We start from the raw sequence: 20039 nt of genomic DNA, 5'->3' as shown, positions 1-20039 counted from the left end.
TTTTATTAAGAGTAATTATTAAAAGTATTAAAAGTATTGGAATATAAATCTATTACTAGAATTTATTTGTAAAAAAATAACTTAAATATATGATTCATAAGAGTTAATATCCCAAATATTAGACTTAATGAAAGAGAATTGAATAAGGTATAATGTAGGAGTTTAAGTTACATTTATACTCTTACAATTATAGAGGAAAATTTTAAAAAATATGGATATTTTAGTCAAAATAATTAAATAAAAAATAATTAGAGTTGATATATTTTTGGCTCTAACAAACCCCTAAACTTTTTGAAAATGAAAATTTCGACCCTAAAGAATTTAAGGGGCCATTTTAGATCTCAAACTAAGCTGAAAAGTCCAACATTAGCCAAAAATACATGGTGTTAGTGACGTTGTTCACAAATCCATTACATAATATGAATAAAATAATAAGAAATGATGGCATGGCACTGTTTAACTTAAAAAACTGAAAATATTACAAGTGGGATCCCACTGAATAAAATAAAAACTATTTAATGTATAAATTAATAGATGTTGAAATTAATATATAGGTGGATCCAACTTAAAATTTCCTCATTTAAGAGAAAAATAATAGGTGGATCCTACTTGAAGTTAATAGGTGGTTCTCACTTGAAATTATAGGTGGGTCCCACTTGAAATTTACTCTTTCAAGAGAAAAATAATAGCAATCCAAGAGAATGTTACTAGGCTTGATATAGTCGTGAGTTATATGGGGATCGTAAATAGTGTGAAGGAACTCAAGTCCTTTAGCAAATGTCAAATGCAATGGAGAACCCTATGCTCCAATCCATCATCTCCGAACATTTACGGTTGAGCAATGCATCTTACAAGCTCCAATTATGCATGAAGCCTGCAACAAAGCTCAACGTTAGTGACGCTATCAAAAAGAGATGGCAACTATTAAGATAAGATACTAACTCTAGACCAGAGCGACCTACCAGGGCTCAAGCCGACTTCTATGAGCTTGTCCTCGGTGATATAGTCCTTGTAGTCGAACTCGAGCTCCGCCCAAGATTGGAGCATCTCTCTTGTTTTCAGGTCCAGCCTAATACCAAAGTCCTGAACAACCGCCCTCCAATGAGAAGGAAAGGGCCATCCCGCGGAATTGCGGACTACGAAATAATCCCGTTTCCAGGCTGGGATTTTACTAGGAAGCTTGTGCAACAACTTATAGCCCGGGCGAGGGGACAGGTAGTAGGCCCGCCTATGCTCGGGGAGAACGCTAGAGGCATTCTTCTTTATGGACAAGATAGAGGAGAAAATTTCGAGATCAAGGGGTAGAGCGTAGTCAAAGCAGAGGGAATTTGTCCCGACCACATTCCGAATGGAGTTCGGGTGGAGTTGGTCTATGGTGACGTTGAAGAACTTTAAGACATCTATGATCAGAGGATGTAGAGGAAGACAGAGCCCAGCCGCGAGCAGCTCTCCAAAAATCACGATCTCATCATGACCGTGTTCCCAAGGGAAGTTACCCGCGGAGAGATTATAGGTATACTCCCTTAGACGATTATACTGACGGATCAATGCCCTGTCTCTCTACGGTCATATTTGAGGGACCGAACTTATCTGGTACTCGAACTCGAGGAGAGGTAGACGCTGGGTTATCCGAGGCCTCCCACGCCTCATAGGTTGGCTGTGCCTTAGAGGCACCTACTTGTGCCGAGGTACCCACCTCGGGCTCATCTAGGAGACTATCAAAACTATGGTCTGACATAACTACGAACTGAAATGAACTAAAAAAAGAAGCTAGGGAAACTCACCAAAGGAAAGTGACCGAACAAGGAAGCTGACGAGTTGGAGAACCCGAGCTGAGGAATTTAGGCGCGACCTTAGAATGAACGCTAGAGAACTTATGGCGGAGAAAATTACTCGGGCCCCCCCTATTTATAGCCGCTATATCCGGGAATCAACGGTCAAGATCAAGACGATCCAACAGCTCTCAAGGAAATCGGTTGCGCGACTCCCGAGGTGAAATTTCTTTAGTGTGTTTTTTGACGTCCACGGAGTCTATAGATCGTGTGACGCCCGCGCATGAACTGTATGCCACCCGGGTTACCCTTGATTGAGCCAAGCAACGAACTGGTCCAACCAGCGAACTATCTGACTAAGCGACTTGGAGTTTGAGCCAAATCCACCCGTCACGTCGTGAGCTCCCCACACCGGGTCAGGACCCCTGGTCTGGGGAGTGGGGGGCAATTGATGGAGGGTGATTCGGCCCGACCTCATAATAAGGGGACACGTGGACATGACCTGACGTAAGTGACAACTCAGCATAATGAGCTCGGTACAACTTAGCCTGATAGCTCGCCCGGAGTGGTAGCTCGTGGCAAGATGATACTCCGACAACCCGAGCTAGGACTCTCCCAAGTAGGGAGCATCCCGAGCTGAAGACACCTCGGGATGAGCTTGTCAGCCCCCTAATTGGGATCAGCTCGCTCCCACCCAAACTTAGGCTACTTAAGAGATCCGCCTTGGAAAAACACCTCGGCGCATCACCAGTAGCTCAGTGTAAGGTAGCTCGTGGCAGAGCAGCTCGGCGTATCGTAGGAGATTTTCCGCCTGACAACCGTACTTGCCAGACTGCACCCACGTCTCTCTCCTAGAGGCATCGTGCCTGCCATCATTGAAGGTCGTTTCTTGTCTGGTAGGGTCGTACTCTGCAACGACCACCTTTGCCCGACAGCTCAGCTCTGACAGGTAACGACCAGCCACACCAAGCCGTTATCTGACAGAAGATCGCCGCAGCAGGGATTCAGAGGCAGTTGCACCTGATATGTCAGAAGATTAGTATATAAGGGCCCAGACCCCCAAGAGAGAAGGGATTGGCGTGATCCTCACTCTTAGCTCTCTTATTTTCTCTGCAACTCTCTTCTTCTTCTCCTAACTTCCAACTCGAGTACTAACTTAAGCATCGGAGTATTCCCACTGGGAGAGCTGCCCGGGGATCCTTCTTCTTCCTCACAGGTACCTCGTCTATCGCCAGATAGGAGTACAGTAGCCGCTAGCTAGGAGTGACCAGATCACGCACCATCAGGTGCCTTGTGTTTCTTCATAAAGAAACATCAAGTATTAATAAGCTTTTGGAAAAAAATAATGAATTTGCCTTTTAAATCAACCGGCAGCATAAAAGCCCAATCTTGAATATAGAAATTACAAAACAATTCTCAACTAAAAATAGAATTGAGAACAATTATGTGCAAGATGAAATGCAACCAATTATAAGGCCTCATGCTTCTTCAAGAAGACCTATGTCATATGAAATACAACCAATAAATTGGTTGATTATCTAAAAACGATTAATTAAACCAGTAGCATGAAAGGGACAAACCAATTAATTAAAGGAGACTCTCTTCAAGTCTTCAACTAAATTGGTCAACTATCTAAAAATGACTTATCAAATTTAAATCATATATAGATTTTTTAAGAAAAATGTATAAAAGATCAAATTACAAAATATATAATTCATTTGTAGTGAATTTGAAACTCAAGTTTGTAACTATCATATGATTAAGTCGCAGCAAAAAAAAATATGGTTAAGAGGTAAATTTGACAATTTCAGAAGTTTCAATTATTCCTTTTGATTTATCTATATCTCAAACTTGTTTGTTTCTTATCACAAATCATACACAACCTATTCGGATAATCAATATAACTGAGCCACAACCCATATGACTCAAATATAATAAACCTACAAAATTTCACACACCAAGAGACTAAATTTTTTTGCCTTTTGTCACTTGAAAAATAGTGATATTTCTAGGGTTTTAGACCAAATCCTTTAATTTTTTATTTACAAAAAAAAATACCCAACTAAAAGTTGTGTAATGTGCATGTCAAATAAAAAGATTAGAAAAATAATTGCTTAGGAAAAGGAGATAACAAATAGTTCAAAAAGAGTGAAAATTTGTTGTTGTCTTTATACTAATACATAATATATGAAAGTTGGGAAGTTGAGAAAAAGAAAGATAAAATAAATGCCTTACATTAAGATAAAGTTAAATGAGATTTAAGAAATTGAAAATTAATTGGTATTTTTTATGAATAAATAAAAACTATCTTTAACTAAAACCATGAAACAGGACAACCCAAACAATCTAGTAGACTATACCACCATTCAGAAAAGCTCAAATTAATACCATTAACCTGTTTTGCAATTTTATGGGATATAAAGTTAAAGTCCAAGGAACATAAACAAAAGAAAATTTAACCAAAAAAAAACAAAGGAAGCCTGCTCCTAACATCAGGTATTTATACAAATTGAGAACACCAAAATTTAACAACCGACCTGTAAACTTGCCATTTATGCAAATTGAGAACACCAAAACTGGCCTCCATCCATTGCTTTGATAAAAAAAGAATCACTTGTCATTTGAATTGGAGCAATTCTCCTACGTTTGAAACTGTTAAATTTACTATTATACCCTTGCAATAGACTATTTGATAATATTATAAATTGTTAGAGACACCAGAGGTAGCATCCATTATGGTGCACCCGTGCATGGGCCCATGTGTAAAGCACAACCAAAGAAGGAAGATTTGCTTCCTTTTATGGCTGAACCGGTTAAGGAAACTGAAATTAAACATATTGCCAAACCCAAATGTCAATGAGTCTGAAAAAGCAAAGTTTTCATACATCAGACATCTAAAAAGTTTTATCAAATATCACCTATCCATTTTGTAGGATTCTTATAGTTTTAAGATGTGCCCCACATAGAAATCTAAGTTATATTTGGTGAAAAAAAAAATCAAAAGCTTAAGTACACTTCTGCTCAGCCAAGAATATAGATAAAGCTGATTTTAGTAGCTTTTCGAGAGTGACTCCCTTAAAGAAGCCGAATTCTAATAGATTTTTCAAAGAAGTTCAACCAACATAGTTGCTGAAACCTACTCTAAAATTTGGTAATTGCAATCACCTCTCCTGAACTTTCTGACACTTAAGTAGACCCCCTCACAAAAAATGTCCAAAATACCTATGCGTGGTTGGTTTCTATAGAAAAATAGTAATACAAACTTTATCAACAACAAAAAATAGAGTTTAAAGTTGCAATTTACCTATGAGCCACTGATAGAAGGCTTAGTTTGGAAAGAGTACAAATACAAATTTGTAGAGAGCAAAAGTTTATATTTTGCATTATTTTGTATGTATTTGCACTGTACATATTTGTATTTGTACTCTTTCCAAAATGAGCCGGAACTTTACAAATTTGTATTTGTACTTTTTCCAAATTAAGCCCAAGGGAAAATTTGGAAAGCAAATCAATTTTGGAAAAGAGATTGGAAGGGCTTAGGGCAGTGATTAATATAAAGAGGAAATTTGGAAAGTAAACATTTTGGTCAAAATTAATATTTTGATCATTCTTCGTGCCTTTTGTTAGAGGGATCTACTTGTGATTGTGTCTAAAAGTTCAAGAGAGGTGACTGCAATTACCAAACTTCATGGAAAGTTTTAAAAACTTTAGGAGAGGTTTTAGCAATTTATCCTAAGGCCCTATTCGTTTGTTGGGAAATAAGAGAGGGAGAAAATTTTACTATATTCTGTTTTTAAGAAGCTTTGGACCATATGATAAAGTCGATTTCCCGACATATGATATCCATCTCCTTGGTGGATAGGAATGGCAATGGGGTTTGTCAGACCCTTACCTGACCCCAAATTTAAATCCCCTGCCTCGAACCCCAATGGGGCGAAAAATCCTAACCCCATCCCTACCCTCATAAGGAACGAGGATCACCAACTTTGCCCCACCCCACTCCGGTCATTCTTATTTATATATTTATTAATTTATTTATTTTTTTTTAAACCTACCTAGAACTATTTTATATTGTGTAATATAATATAGTATAACATAATATATATAATATTATAATATATATTATATTATGTTATATAATGTAGTAGGGGCGGGGTCATGGTCGGGGATGGGGCAAGGTGGATAAATACCATTCCTACCCCATCCTTGACCCTAAAGTTTTAGGTTTTCCCTGAAACCCGCCCCAAACCCTGATCACTGGTAAGAAAACCTACCCCGACCGGGGCGAGATGGGGTGTGGGGCTCTATGAGAATGGATCAATTTGCCATCTCTACAAGTGGATAAATCATGGTTTTCAAAATCGGACCGGAAAAACCGGGAACCAGTCAAGTGACCGGTTTCAATTTTCCCTAAAACCAGATTTTCTTCAAAAATCATTGATTTTGGTCAACAAACCATTGACCCGGGCGGTTAATTGTTCGAACGGTTTTGACCGTTTTATATATATTTTTTAAATTTTTTATGTTTTGTCAAAATGGATTGACCATTTAGTTCAAACGGTCGAACCGTTGGACCCGGTAACCTGATCCCTGACCGATTCGTTCTCTGAATCGCTTTTAAAAACCATGGGATAAATGGATAATTTTCTCACTTAAATAAAAATTTAGAAAACATAATTAGAAAAATTTACCCACTATCATCTTATATCAAAATATAATATGAATAATTAAACTTACCTGAGTAAATATTTCACATTTTCCCATAACTACATTGAAAGTGGACTTTTAAAAAATCAAGGAGAGATGTGAGGCTATCGAAAATTCGTGAAGATGATGCATTGACTGGCTACCAAAAAGTTAGCCATCAGCACCTCACACACGGCAGAGTGCACAGAAACTACAAACAACAAACACCGACGTCCACCGTTATAATAAACCGTTTCACACCTATTCACACTTCTGACAAATGCATCTTACACCACGAATGTGGAATATTCTACGTGCGGCCAACTTCAATTCCCATGAGTGACATGCCATTGTTTCTCATAGTCGCGAAACACTGAATCATTTCCAAGATCGAAATCTAAGATTCTGTAATTGAATCAGCAATCAGCAGCTACCACTGCATCATAGAATTTACAGAAAATTAAAAAAAACAATAATTACGGCTATGGATTTTTTGGGGAAAATCATAAATGCAGCTTTTTGGTGTGCTGAGGACACGTGGCGAAACTAGTATGTGCCTTAGACCTTGAGTTCAGACTTCAAAGCCCCGACCCCCGAAACTTCACTCGTTCGTTTCATTCCACGCAGCTCCCCGTCTGAGATTCCATCCATGGAGCGAAGAGGTGGAGATCACAATGAGAACGGTAGCTACATCTTCTCCGATCTGTCGGACCGCGACCTGTCGGACGGGAAGGCCGACAAGAAGCGATTGGAAGACGATGAGAAGGAGTCGATTGAGCGGATCTTCGACAGCCAAGAAATTCCCCCATGGCAGAACCAGCTCACGTTGAGAGCGTTCGCCGTAAGCTTCCTTTTGGCGATTCTGTTCAGCTTCATAGTGATGAAGCTCAATCTGACGACTGGGATTATACCTTCTCTGAATGTCTCCGCGGGTTTGCTTGGTTTCTTCTTTGTTAAGACGTGGACGAAATTTCTTGAAAAATCTGGAATGCTGAAGCAGCCCTTCACCAGACAGGAGAACACCGTCATCCAGACTTGCGTTGTCGCCTCCTCCGGCATCGCCTTCAGCGGTATGTCCTAAATTCTACTGGCGGTTTTCGGTTATCTCTCTCTCTCTCTCTGCAAAAACCGCTAGAGGTTTTGTCTTTATTATCGGTTCTCTTTTGTTTTCTAGAGTAGGAGAAGAAAAAGTGTTTTATCATCAGTTTCCACAGGCAGTAGTAGCAGTTCATTTGAACCAGACAATCGTCACCGTTGATTTGGTATACCGACCACTTGAGATTCTGTGGTTATATCAAATTGCCAACAAATCAACGGTGGTGAATATTGTCGCCGATGCTCGTATAGCCACCTGTTATTGCCGGTGATGAAGCTGTTTGGACAATCACTAGTCCCGTGCTTCGTTGCCGGTAACATCGGCGTAATTTTTGTCTAGGATCCGTTAAAGCTTTCGTAATGATCCGACTTCCGAGTCATCGGACAAAGTCGTCGTAGGTTAATACTGTAGATCAGTATTATCTAATTCTTCGGAAATGACTAATAATGATTCATCGACCTCTCAGTAACTTGGCCGATCGTCATTAAAGATTGATCATGTGATCCAATAAAACTGGATTGATTATTCAGCCTGTTAACCAGTGGGGGGGGGGGGGGGGGGGGGGGTCAAGAGTTTGTAACCGTCTGATCTAGGTAGAATATAGATGATTTTCACTCCGGGCGCACTAATTGCGTGGGACAGGTTGGGTTGATCTTTTCTCGTGACTCGTGAGATTCCAGATTCCTGAATCTTGGTTTTAATGGGGAAAGTGATGCTTGGCTTCTGGGTCTTTGATGGGGAAAATGATGCTTGCGGCCTTGGAGTGTCGTTGTCGGAGCTTTTGGTGATATCCTCATATCCTCCTTCGCTAGCTGCGAGTTTAGAGTGGCGCCACACGGCCCACTGGGCGTGCCCCACCCCACATGCACACTTCACCGTGCATTGGGAATATTGCTGTACACGATTGAGATGTCTTGTGGGGCATGCCACATATGCGTTCTGTGGCTGCCGTTGTAAATTCGGCAAGTGTTCAGATTGGCGCCCCACATGCTCCCTACGAGGCACGTCCCACCATCCCACTTACACATCTCACAGCGCATTAGAGACATCCAAATACACAATTGGGATGGATGTCTTGTGAGGTGCGCGTGGTGTGCGCAGTGATTCTCACGACATATTAATTGATCTTTCACCGTTGAAATAGTTGGCGGTGCCAGATTGTCTATTAAACTTTAACGTATGTAAAATATGACAATGGGCGAACTTTTTAATTTTGGTAATAAAAGCTGAACAAAAAGCAGAACAATCACAATTAATGAACAACTGTGAAAAACGCTGAACAGAAAGATATGTGGGTTAGACTTAGTAGTATAAAGGAGCGAGCCGTTATCTAGATATGACAATGAGTAAGATGGGCCTAAAGCCAGGCCTACCATTAGTATGTTAAAATAATTTTTTTTTTCATTTTTTCTTGTTGAGCCCATGGATGGAATATGGACTTGGGATCATACAGGAGTAGCCTAGAAATCCCTGGTCCAGGTGTGTGTGCTTTGCCTAGACCAGTTATATTAATTACTCTGGTTTTGGAGTCTTGGGTTTAGGTAAACCCTAACCCAACTCGAGTTTTTGAACGGGCAACCCTAATCCAATCTGAGCTTCCTTATATTTGGTTGAGTTCATTCCATTTTGTTTTTCAAAGATGTTTTTTCCTTAGACTTGGATTAGTCAATTAAGGTTGATTAATTTAGCATAGGTATACAACGTTCTGGTGCTTTGGGAATAAAAAAATCATAAGCTTCAATCTTTACAGGGCCTCAATTCTAACCAAACTAAAAGTCAGGTTTGGTTCATATTTTTTAACCTAATCTAACTCTTAGGCCTAGTCTTGGGAAACAAAATTGGTCCTTATGGGCTATAGTCTGTCTTAATTCTTTCTGATCTAATTTGGGCAAATAGAGTTGAAAGAAATGCTAACTGCTAGGATTAATTCAAGCCTACTTGAAGCTGGTCTCCAATTTGAAGCCCAGCTGCACTTGAACACAACTGCTACACTCTCAAGGTACTACCTCACACTCACATAAATTGAGTCAGTGTTTGGTAAGGGTCAGCCACGGTTCAGGTTAGATTTCGCTCCGTCACATTTGCTAAGATTAGTGCATATACGAATTACGAAGATGATCTGATAAGAATCCATAATATTTGAATTGGATTTGGACCATTTGGTATTCAATAGATATGTCATATGTGAAACACAGATTCGGTTTTTGATCCATTTAAATATCCAGATATCTGATTCAAATCTGGTTTGGTTTGAAACTCGGTAAACCTATACAAAACTAGCATACACCTAAGAAGAAATCATGCATTATAGACAGACAATAGTAGGTTTTTAATAAACTCCCAAATCCAACTTAATCCTAAAGAACTTTAAATAAAAATTCTGAAAGGGTCTAATATCCCCCTTCTCTGTCTTTCCATATGGATTCAACTAATTTAATTAGTGGATCACATTTTGGAATATCATCCTATCCAATTATTGTTAAGCAGATACCCAAATCTGACTCGAACAAATCAAACTTGAGTTTGAATCATGTTAGTTCCATCCATTTGCATCCTTTTGCTAGAAATAATACTAAGATACCACTACCAAAAAATAATATTGAGATTTAAAAATCGATGTAAGGGGTATTACGATCCACAAATCTGATCCTTTTGATTTAATACATTGGGTAAAATTGCCCAACACGAAGGTATTAAATCGAAACCAAACTAAGCCAATGTAAAGGCGGTTTTCCATGATGCAGCCAAAAGAGTTGATTTATGAATTATGATGATGAATTGTAATGGTGATAAACTGATGATAAAAGAACATAATTGTAGATTAAGTATTGCCACCTAAGTTCACCAGTTTTATTGTGTTATTCTTGTATCTAATCCTTGACTTGTAAGTATTTAACATATCCTTTTTTATCACTATGTTTAGCATATTCGTTGCTATTTATCTTTCTTTATCTTCTTTATCTGTTGCTTTTTCTAATGCATTTTGAATAATTTGAATTTATCAGGAGGATTTGGGAGTTACCTTTTTGGAATGAGCTCTGCTGAGGCGAAACAATCAGCAGAAACTGGTGCTGCACAAAATATTAAAGACCCAGCACTAGGGTGGATGATTGGATTTCTATTTATTGTTAGTTTTCTTGGTCTCTTCTCAGTGGTTCCCCTCCGGAAGGTACTTTCCAGGAACTTGTTGGATTTCTCTTTTTTGTTAGTTTTCTAATACTGAGTCGTGACTCAGTATGGTTTATACATGAGAAAGAAAAGGACTAATGAAAGGTAGTTTTGCAACTAAGAACGGTTGGCTTGTCATAGGATATATGTATTCAAAACCTAAATTTAAGTGGTTTCCCAAAACTGAAATCTCAAACTACTGAACTAGTTAACGGAACTGGACTTGAAACCCAACGCAAATAGTATTTGGCTATGAGTTTTTCAAACCTAGCCCAGTTCCAGTTGTAAATCCCAAACCGCCTGACAAACTCAATTCAGGTTGAGCCTCACATAGAATCATTGCTTTCGGGTTACAAAATTGACTCATGCTGTGAATTCTACTTGGGAATCTCGTGAATTCTTAGTACTAGACGTTATAGTTCACTAGTCTTTGGTAGGTTAATATTGTTCATAAGAAAGCGTGAAGAGTAAAGCCATCCTTCTAATCTGAGTTGAAAAGATACTATGATTTTGCAGCACTGAAATTCTTATCTCATCCCTCCAATTCATCTGTCCTGGTAGCCATTTATCCCACTCAACCTCTCTCTTTTTTATCCATTCAAACATAAAAGGATCCACAATGAGTTTTGTTCCATGCCGTTTGTGTTCTTCCCATTATCTTAAGCCTTTTGTTGTTCCCAATACAAACTTTGTGAGACAATTTCTAATGCTTGAAGCTACAATATTATGAAATAGACAATCATTCTGGAACATCAAACTTGATTTTCCCCCTGTTTGAAGATTATGCTGCTTAGAACCTTACGTTTATATGATTGTCCTCAGATCATGATCATTGACTTCAAATTGACTTACCCAAGTGGCACTGCGACTGCACACCTTATCAATAGCTTCCACACTCCCCAAGGAGCCAATTTAGCAAGGTTAGATTTAATTGATAAACAATACTAGAATGTTTACCTTAAAATTTGACTGATTGAACATTGGGATGTTCTGATGATTTTTTTCCTTTCATATTATCCAGGAAACAAGTCAGAGCATTGGGAAAGTTCTTCTCCTTCAGTTTCCTATGGGGTTTCTTCCAATGGTTCTTCACTGCAGGGGATGATTGTGGCTTTTCAAACTTCCCTTCACTTGGCCTCAAAGCCTACCAGAACAAGTATGTATAATGTTACTACTCTCAGATCGATTAGTAACATTATGAAATTGATTAGCTAAATTGGAGTTCAGTTGATTTCACCATCCAAAGAGTTTAGCAAAGCTTCTTCCATGAACAAACAGAGTGTTCAAGCCTTATGCAATCCTGATTGCATGTCTTCCCTTGGTGCTTGCATCTTTCATGGAAGAAGCAAAAATGAACTCCATCAAAAATTGGTTTTTTAACAACTCATGTTGCCACCTTTACTTGGTTTGAACCGACTCCGTCTTTAAGCAACTCATTGGGATGATTAGTATCCAATCTTTCTCATTTTAAATATTTAACTTGAATCATTGGTCATTTTTCTACCTACTATTTGAAAAGAAATTTGATTACAAATTCATTTAAATTTGGTAACATGACAATGGAATTTTTTGGTCAAGTTTCTAAATTCCAAAGTTTACATAGATATAAGCTCTTTTAAGTATCTAACCTCCTTTCATTGTTCGAATTTTTGGTTATTTTAATCAAATAAACAGGTTTTACTTTGATTTCTCTGCTACTTATGTGGGAGTTGGAATGATCTGTCCATACATCATAAACATATCTTTGTTAATTGGAGGGATTCTCTCATGGGGTGTCATGTGGCCTCTCATAGATGCTAAAAAAGGTGATTGGTATTCTGCAGACCTCTCTAAGAGCAGCCTCCATGGCCTTCAAGGTTACAAGGTAATCTCATCTCCCCTTGCTTCAATATAAGATAGCTTTATATAACATCTAAATTGTCCCCTACTCCCATTGCGCCCCCACCCCCTGCAAAAAAAAAAAAAAATCAAAATCAAAAGAATATAAAAAATGTCAGTTATATTAATGCAACTCCCCCTACTTTGATTGCAGGTATTCATTGCTATTGCCATGATCTTAGGTGATGGCCTTTACAACTTCTTAAAGGTCCTAAGTAGAACTCTTATTGGCTTGTTTCACCAACTTCGTAACAAAGAGGCCGGGATTGTTCTCCCAATAGCTGGCCGACCCTCTCCTCCAAGCCCAACTATTTCTTATGATGACCAAAGGCGAATCCAACTATTCCTCAAGGACCAAATTCCTACATGGTTTGCAATAGTAGGTTATGTTGTTATTGCTATAGTCTCCATTGTAGCCCTTCCTCACATTTTTCCCCAGTTGAAGTGGTACTATATCGTGGTCATCTATGCATTGGCACCTACATTAGCCTTTTGTAATGCATATGGGTGTGGGCTCACTGATTGGTCCCTAGCCTCAACCTATGGGAAGCTTGCCATCTTCATTATTGGGGCATGGGCTGGGGCAGGACATGGTGGGGTTATTGCTGGACTTGCAGCCTGTGGTGTAATGATGAACATTGTTTCCACAGCCTCTGACTTGATGCAGGATTTCAAGACTGGGTATCTGACTTTAGCTTCCCCTCGATCCATGTTTATGAGCCAAGTGATTGGAACTATAATGGGTTGTATTATCTCTCCTTGTGTCTTTTGGCTCTTCTACAAGGCCTTTAATGATCTTGGACTTCCTGGCTCAGAATACCCTGCCCCATATGCTCTTGTATATCGAAACATGGCGATATTGGGAGTCGAGGGGTTCTCAGCTCTACCAAAGCATTGCCTCACTCTTTGTTATGCATTCTTTGCTGTGGCTATTCTCATTAACCTGATTAGAGATGTTGTTGGGAAGAAGTGGTCAAAGTTTATACCGGTCCCAATGGCAATGGCAATACCATTTTATTTGGGCTCTTACTTTGCCATTGACATGTGCGTTGGGAGCTTGATACTATTTCTATGGGAGAAGACTAACAAGGCCAAGGCAGATGCATTTGGTCCTGCAGTAGCTTCTGGGCTGATTTGTGGAGATGGGATATGGACCTTACCTAGTTCAATACTTGCTTTGGCTGGGGTGAAGCCACCAATCTGCATGAAGTTCCTATCAAGGGCAACAAATGCCAAAGTTGATAAGTTCTTGTCATCTTAATCTTTTCATTTAGTTAAGTTGTGTATTATCCCTTGGTTGTTGTCACAATGTATTTGCAATTGTAAAGGTTATGCAGTCAAGTCAAATTTTATTTTCTATGGCCACTTAACAAGTGTTAATAATTGCAGCATGGAATAGATATAGTACTCTTTACAAGTGCAAGTTATGTTCAACCCACCCACATTAAGACATTGCAAAAGCTTTTCATTGTTCCTTTTCCAAACCTTGTGTGTGTTTCTCTATCCATGCATCCCAATGCCAAGAGAAAGACTACTCTTTTAACTCGAGAAAATCCGCCCAAATGATAAAATTAACAATTGGCCTGAAGCTGCATTTGGCATTCCTTATTTTAAGGACTAATTTTCTTTTTGCAGAGTTCAAATCAGCCCCCCATGAGATTGCCCCCCACAACGTCCCACAGCACATCTCTGCCGTGTATTTGACTATTGAGAGCATCTCCCAATGATGACATATCATTTCTGAGATTATCATCGGGAGATGTTCCCAATACACGGCGGGGATGTGCAGTGGGATGTTGTGGGGGGCAATCTTGTGAGGGGCTGATTTGGTCTCATTTTTGCAGTTAAAATGTCCCTATGAACATTGAGTTTTGAATATAAAAAAGGAGGTAAGTCCTTAAAATAAGGAATGCCAAATGAAGTCTTACTCTATTTTGGTTTTGGTTTCTAATTGGATTGTTTTACGTTTCTAACTTTACCCCCTACCCTAGAATTAGCCCGGTACATTGTCAAACTTATATGTATCCAATAGCGGACACCTAAATAATCTCCCCATTCTTTGAAGAGGCTATTATGACATGTGCAACTCCAAGACTTGACTACATTGAGAATTTTCACAAAATTAGAGTGGTGATTCTAAAAGCTCGTGCCATATTGGATTGTTTTGTTCAATTAGAATCACAAAATAGGACTTCATGCATGGAACATTTCATGTGGCCTTTTATAGCAAGTGCATATAATAGGTGGATTTTAATTATTTACGAAAATGTTTATTATAATTTATTGCACAGTTTTTTAAGTAGTAAATGTACAAGTGCATTGCATGTGGCAATTTCAAATGATGACGGTGATAATAAGTTTTGTATTATGATCACATTGTACCAGTGGATGTACTACCTTCCAGACTCAAAAGTTAGATTTAAATTTTCATATTTGTATAATATCAATGTTATCAACTTGCAAATGGATTGATTGGCATATTTCTTGGACAAGATCAACAGATCATAGACATTTCCTTTCCATAAGTTTTAATTAATCGTAAATTAAATTTATTTGAATTACTATTAATTAATATTGACTAATACTAAATTAATAGATATTAAATGAAAATAAGAGAAATTTTTATTAAGAGTAATTATTAAAAGTATTAAAAGTATTGGAATATAAATCTATTACTAGAATTTATTTGTAAAAAAATAACTTAAATATATGATTCATAAGAGTTAATATCCCAAATATTAGACTTAATGAAAGAGAATTGAATAAGGTATAATGTAGGAGTTTAAGTTACATTTATACTCTTACAATTATAGAGGAAAATTTTAAAAAATATGGATATTTTAGTCAAAATAATTAAATAAAAAATAATTAGAGTTGATATATTTTTGGCTCTAACAAACCCCTAAACTTTTTGAAAATGAAAATTTCGACCCTAAAGAATTTAAGGGGCCATTTTAGATCTCAAACTAAGCTGAAAAGTCCAACATTAGCCAAAAATACATGGTGTTAGTGACGTTGTTCACAAATCCATTACATAATATGAATAAAATAATAAGAAATGATGGCATGGCACTGTTTAACTTAAAAAACTGAAAATATTACAAGTGGGATCCCACTGAATAAAATAAAAACTATTTAATGTATAAATTAATAGATGTTGAAATTAATATATAGGTGGATCCAACTTAAAATTTCCTCATTTAAGAGAAAAATAATAGGTGGATCCTACTTGAAGTTAATAGGTGGTTCTCACTTGAAATTATAGGTGGGTCCCACTTGAAATTTACTCTTTCAAGAGAAAAATAATAGCAATCCAAGAGAATGTTACTAGGCTTGATATAGTCGTGAGTTATATGGGGATCGTAAATAGTGTGAAGGAACTCAAGTCCTTTAGCAAATGTCAAATGCAATGGAGAACCCTATGCTCCAATCCATCATCTCCGAACATTTACGGTTGAGCAATGCATCTTACAAGCTCCAATTATGCATGAAGCCTGCAACAAAGCTCAACGTTAGTGACGCTATCAAAAAGAGATGGCAACTATTAAGATAAGATACTAACTCTAGACCAGAGCGACCTACCAGGGCTCAAGCCGACTTCTATGAGCTTGTCCTCGGTGATATAGTCCTTGTAGTCGAACTCGAGCTCCGCCCAAGATTGGAGCATCTCTCTTGTTTTCAGGTCCAGCCTAATACCAAAGTCCTGAACAACCGCCCTCCAATGAGAAGGAAAGGGCCATCCCGCGGAATTGCGGACTACGAAATAATCCCGTTTCCAGGCTGGGATTTTACTAGGAAGCTTGTGCAACAACTTATAGCCCGGGCGAGGGGACAGGTAGTAGGCCCGCCTATGCTCGGGGAGAACGCTAGAGGCATTCTTCTTTATGGACAAGATAGAGGAGAAAATTTCGAGATCAAGGGGTAGAGCGTAGTCAAAGCAGAGGGAATTTGTCCCGACCACATTCCGAATGGAGTTCGGGTGGAGTTGGTCTATGGTGACGTTGAAGAACTTTAAGACATCTATGATCAGAGGATGTAGAGGAAGACAGAGCCCAGCCGCGAGCAGCTCTCCAAAAATCACGATCTCATCATGACCGTGTTCCCAAGGGAAGTTACCCGCGGAGAGATTATAGGTATACTCCCTTAGACGATTATACTGACGGATCAATGCCCTGTCTCTCTACGGTCATATTTGAGGGACCGAACTTATCTGGTACTCGAACTCGAGGAGAGGTAGACGCTGGGTTATCCGAGGCCTCCCACGCCTCATAGGTTGGCTGTGCCTTAGAGGCACCTACTTGTGCCGAGGTACCCACCTCGGGCTCATCTAGGAGACTATCAAAACTATGGTCTGACATAACTACGAACTGAAATGAACTAAAAAAAGAAGCTAGGGAAACTCACCAAAGGAAAGTGACCGAACAAGGAAGCTGACGAGTTGGAGAACCCGAGCTGAGGAATTTAGGCGCGACCTTAGAATGAACGCTAGAGAACTTATGGCGGAGAAAATTACTCGGGCCCCCCCTATTTATAGCCGCTATATCCGGGAATCAACGGTCAAGATCAAGACGATCCAACAGCTCTCAAGGAAATCGGTTGCGCGACTCCCGAGGTGAAATTTCTTTAGTGTGTTTTTTGACGTCCACGGAGTCTATAGATCGTGTGACGCCCGCGCATGAACTGTATGCCACCCGGGTTACCCTTGATTGAGCCAAGCAACGAACTGGTCCAACCAGCGAACTATCTGACTAAGCGACTTGGAGTTTGAGCCAAATCCACCCGTCACGTCGTGAGCTCCCCACACCGGGTCAGGACCCCTGGTCTGGGGAGTGGGGGGCAATTGATGGAGGGTGATTCGGCCCGACCTCATAATAAGGGGACACGTGGACATGACCTGACGTAAGTGACAACTCAGCATAATGAGCTCGGTACAACTTAGCCTGATAGCTCGCCCGGAGTGGTAGCTCGTGGCAAGATGATACTCCGACAACCCGAGCTAGGACTCTCCCAAGTAGGGAGCATCCCGAGCTGAAGGCACCTCGGGATGAGCTTGTCAGCCCCCTAATTGGGATCAGCTCGCTCCCACCCAAACTTAGGCTACTTAAGAGATCCGCCTTGGAAAAACACCTCGGCGCATCACCAGTAGCTCAGTGTAAGGTAGCTCGTGGCAGAGCAGCTCGGCGTATCGTAGGAGATTTTCCGCCTGACAACCGTACTTGCCAGACTGCACCCACGTCTCTCTCCTAGAGGCATCGTGCCTGCCATCATTGAAGGTCGTTTCTTGTCTGGTAGGGTCGTACTCTGCAACGACCACCTTTGCCCGACAGCTCAGCTCTGACAGGTAACGACCAGCCACACCAAGCCGTTATCTGACAGAAGATCGCCGCAGCAGGGATTCAGAGGCAGTTGCACCTGATATGTCAGAAGATTAGTATATAAGGGCCCAGACCCCCAAGAGAGAAGGGATTGGCGTGATCCTCACTCTTAGCTCTCTTATTTTCTCTGCAACTCTCTTCTTCTTCTCCTAACTTCCAACTCGAGTACTAACTTAAGCATCGGAGTATTCCCACTGGGAGAGCTGCCCGGGGATCCTTCTTCTTCCTCACAGGTACCTCGTCTATCGCCAGATAGGAGTACAGTAGCCGCTAGCTAGGAGTGACCAGATCACGCACCATCAGGTGCCTTGTGTTTCTTCATAAAGAAACATCAAGTATTAATAAGCTTTTGGAAAAAAATAATGAATTTGCCTTTTAAATCAACCGGCAGCATAAAAGCCCAATCTTGAATATAGAAATTACAAAACAATTCTCAACTAAAAATAGAATTGAGAACAATTATGTGCAAGATGAAATGCAACCAATTATAAGGCCTCATGCTTCTTCAAGAAGACCTATGTCATATGAAATACAACCAATAAATTGGTTGATTATCTAAAAACGATTAATTAAACCAGTAGCATGAAAGGGACAAACCAATTAATTAAAGGAGACTCTCTTCAAGTCTTCAACTAAATTGGTCAACTATCTAAAAATGACTTATCAAATTTAAATCATATATAGATTTTTTAAGAAAAATGTATAAAAGATCAAATTACAAAATATATAATTCATTTGTAGTGAATTTGAAACTCAAGTTTGTAACTATCATATGATTAAGTCGCAGCAAAAAAAAATATGGTTAAGAGGTAAATTTGACAATTTCAGAAGTTTCAATTATTCCTTTTGATTTATCTATATCTCAAACTTGTTTGTTTCTTATCACAAATCATACACAACCTATTCGGATAATCAATATAACTGAGCCACAACCCATATGACTCAAATATAATAAACCTACAAAATTTCACACACCAAGAGACTAAATTTTTTTGCCTTTTGTCACTTGAAAAATAGTGATATTTCTAGGGTTTTAGACCAAATCCTTTAATTTTTTATTTACAAAAAAAAATACCCAACTAAAAGTTGTGTAATGTGCATGTCAAATAAAAAGATTAGAAAAATAATTGCTTAGGAAAAGGAGATAACAAATAGTTCAAAAAGAGTGAAAATTTGTTGTTGTCTTTATACTAATACATAATATATGAAAGTTGGGAAGTTGAGAAAAAGAAAGATAAAATAAATGCCTTACATTAAGATAAAGTTAAATGAGATTTAAGAAATTGAAAATTAATTGGTATTTTTTATGAATAAATAAAAACTATCTTTAACTAAAACCATGAAACAGGACAACCCAAACAATCTAGTAGACTATACCACCATTCAGAAAAGCTCAAATTAATACCATTAACCTGTTTTGCAATTTTATGGGATATAAAGTTAAAGTCCAAGGAACATAAACAAAAGAAAATTTAACCAAAAAAAAACAAAGGAAGCCTGCTCCTAACATCAGGTATTTATACAAATTGAGAACACCAAAATTTAACAACCGACCTGTAAACTTGCCATTTATGCAAATTGAGAACACCAAAACTGGCCTCCATCCATTGCTTTGATAAAAAAAGAATCACTTGTCATTTGAATTGGAGCAATTCTCCTACGTTTGAAACTGTTAAATTTACTATTATACCCTTGCAATAGACTATTTGATAATATTATAAATTGTTAGAGACACCAGAGGTAGCATCCATTATGGTGCACCCGTGCATGGGCCCATGTGTAAAGCACAACCAAAGAAGGAAGATTTGCTTCCTTTTATGGCTGAACCGGTTAAGGAAACTGAAATTAAACATATTGCCAAACCCAAATGTCAATGAGTCTGAAAAAGCAAAGTTTTCATACATCAGACATCTAAAAAGTTTTATCAAATATCACCTATCCATTTTGTAGGATTCTTATAGTTTTAAGATGTGCCCCACATAGAAATCTAAGTTATATTTGGTGAAAAAAAAAATCAAAAGCTTAAGTACACTTCTGCTCAGCCAAGAATATAGATAAAGCTGA

The 20039-nt window shown here is 38.7% G+C and overlaps 1 protein-coding gene across 1 annotated transcript; it reads left to right on the top strand.

The window, feature by feature from the left end:
• Positions 1-6939: 6939 nt before the first annotated feature.
• LOC104591157 (putative metal-nicotianamine transporter YSL7) lies at positions 6940-14023 on the top strand. The gene is made up of 6 exons (XM_088904480.1): positions 6940-7528; positions 10560-10723; positions 11545-11642; positions 11744-11878; positions 12397-12586; positions 12755-14023. The coding sequence occupies exons 1-6, from the start codon at positions 7108-7110 to the stop codon at positions 13859-13861; spliced, it is 2115 nt and encodes a 704-aa protein (XP_088760606.1). The 5' UTR covers positions 6940-7107; the 3' UTR covers positions 13862-14023.
• Positions 14024-20039: the final 6016 nt, after the last annotated feature.

This window comes from Nelumbo nucifera, chromosome 4 (genome assembly GCF_055504915.1).
Source record: "Nelumbo nucifera cultivar China Antique chromosome 4, China Antique-T2T, whole genome shotgun sequence".
NCBI lineage: Eukaryota > Viridiplantae > Streptophyta > Magnoliopsida > Proteales > Nelumbonaceae > Nelumbo > Nelumbo nucifera.
Note: the sequence above shows the minus strand (reverse complement) of the source record. Positions and strands in the feature narration are given on the sequence as shown.

Bases quoted from the DNA above. Each gene is read 5' to 3' on its own strand.
- LOC104591157 (XM_088904480.1), top strand. From the start codon at position 7,108: ATGGAGCGAAGAGGTGGAGATCACAATGAGAACGGTAGCTACATCTTC. The intron at 7,529-10,559 runs GTATGTCCTAAA...TGAATTTATCAG, and splicing joins CTCCGGCATCGCCTTCAGCG to GAGGATTTGGGAGTTACCTT. The intron at 11,879-12,396 runs GTATGTATAATG...TCAAATAAACAG, and splicing joins CTCAAAGCCTACCAGAACAA to GTTTTACTTTGATTTCTCTG.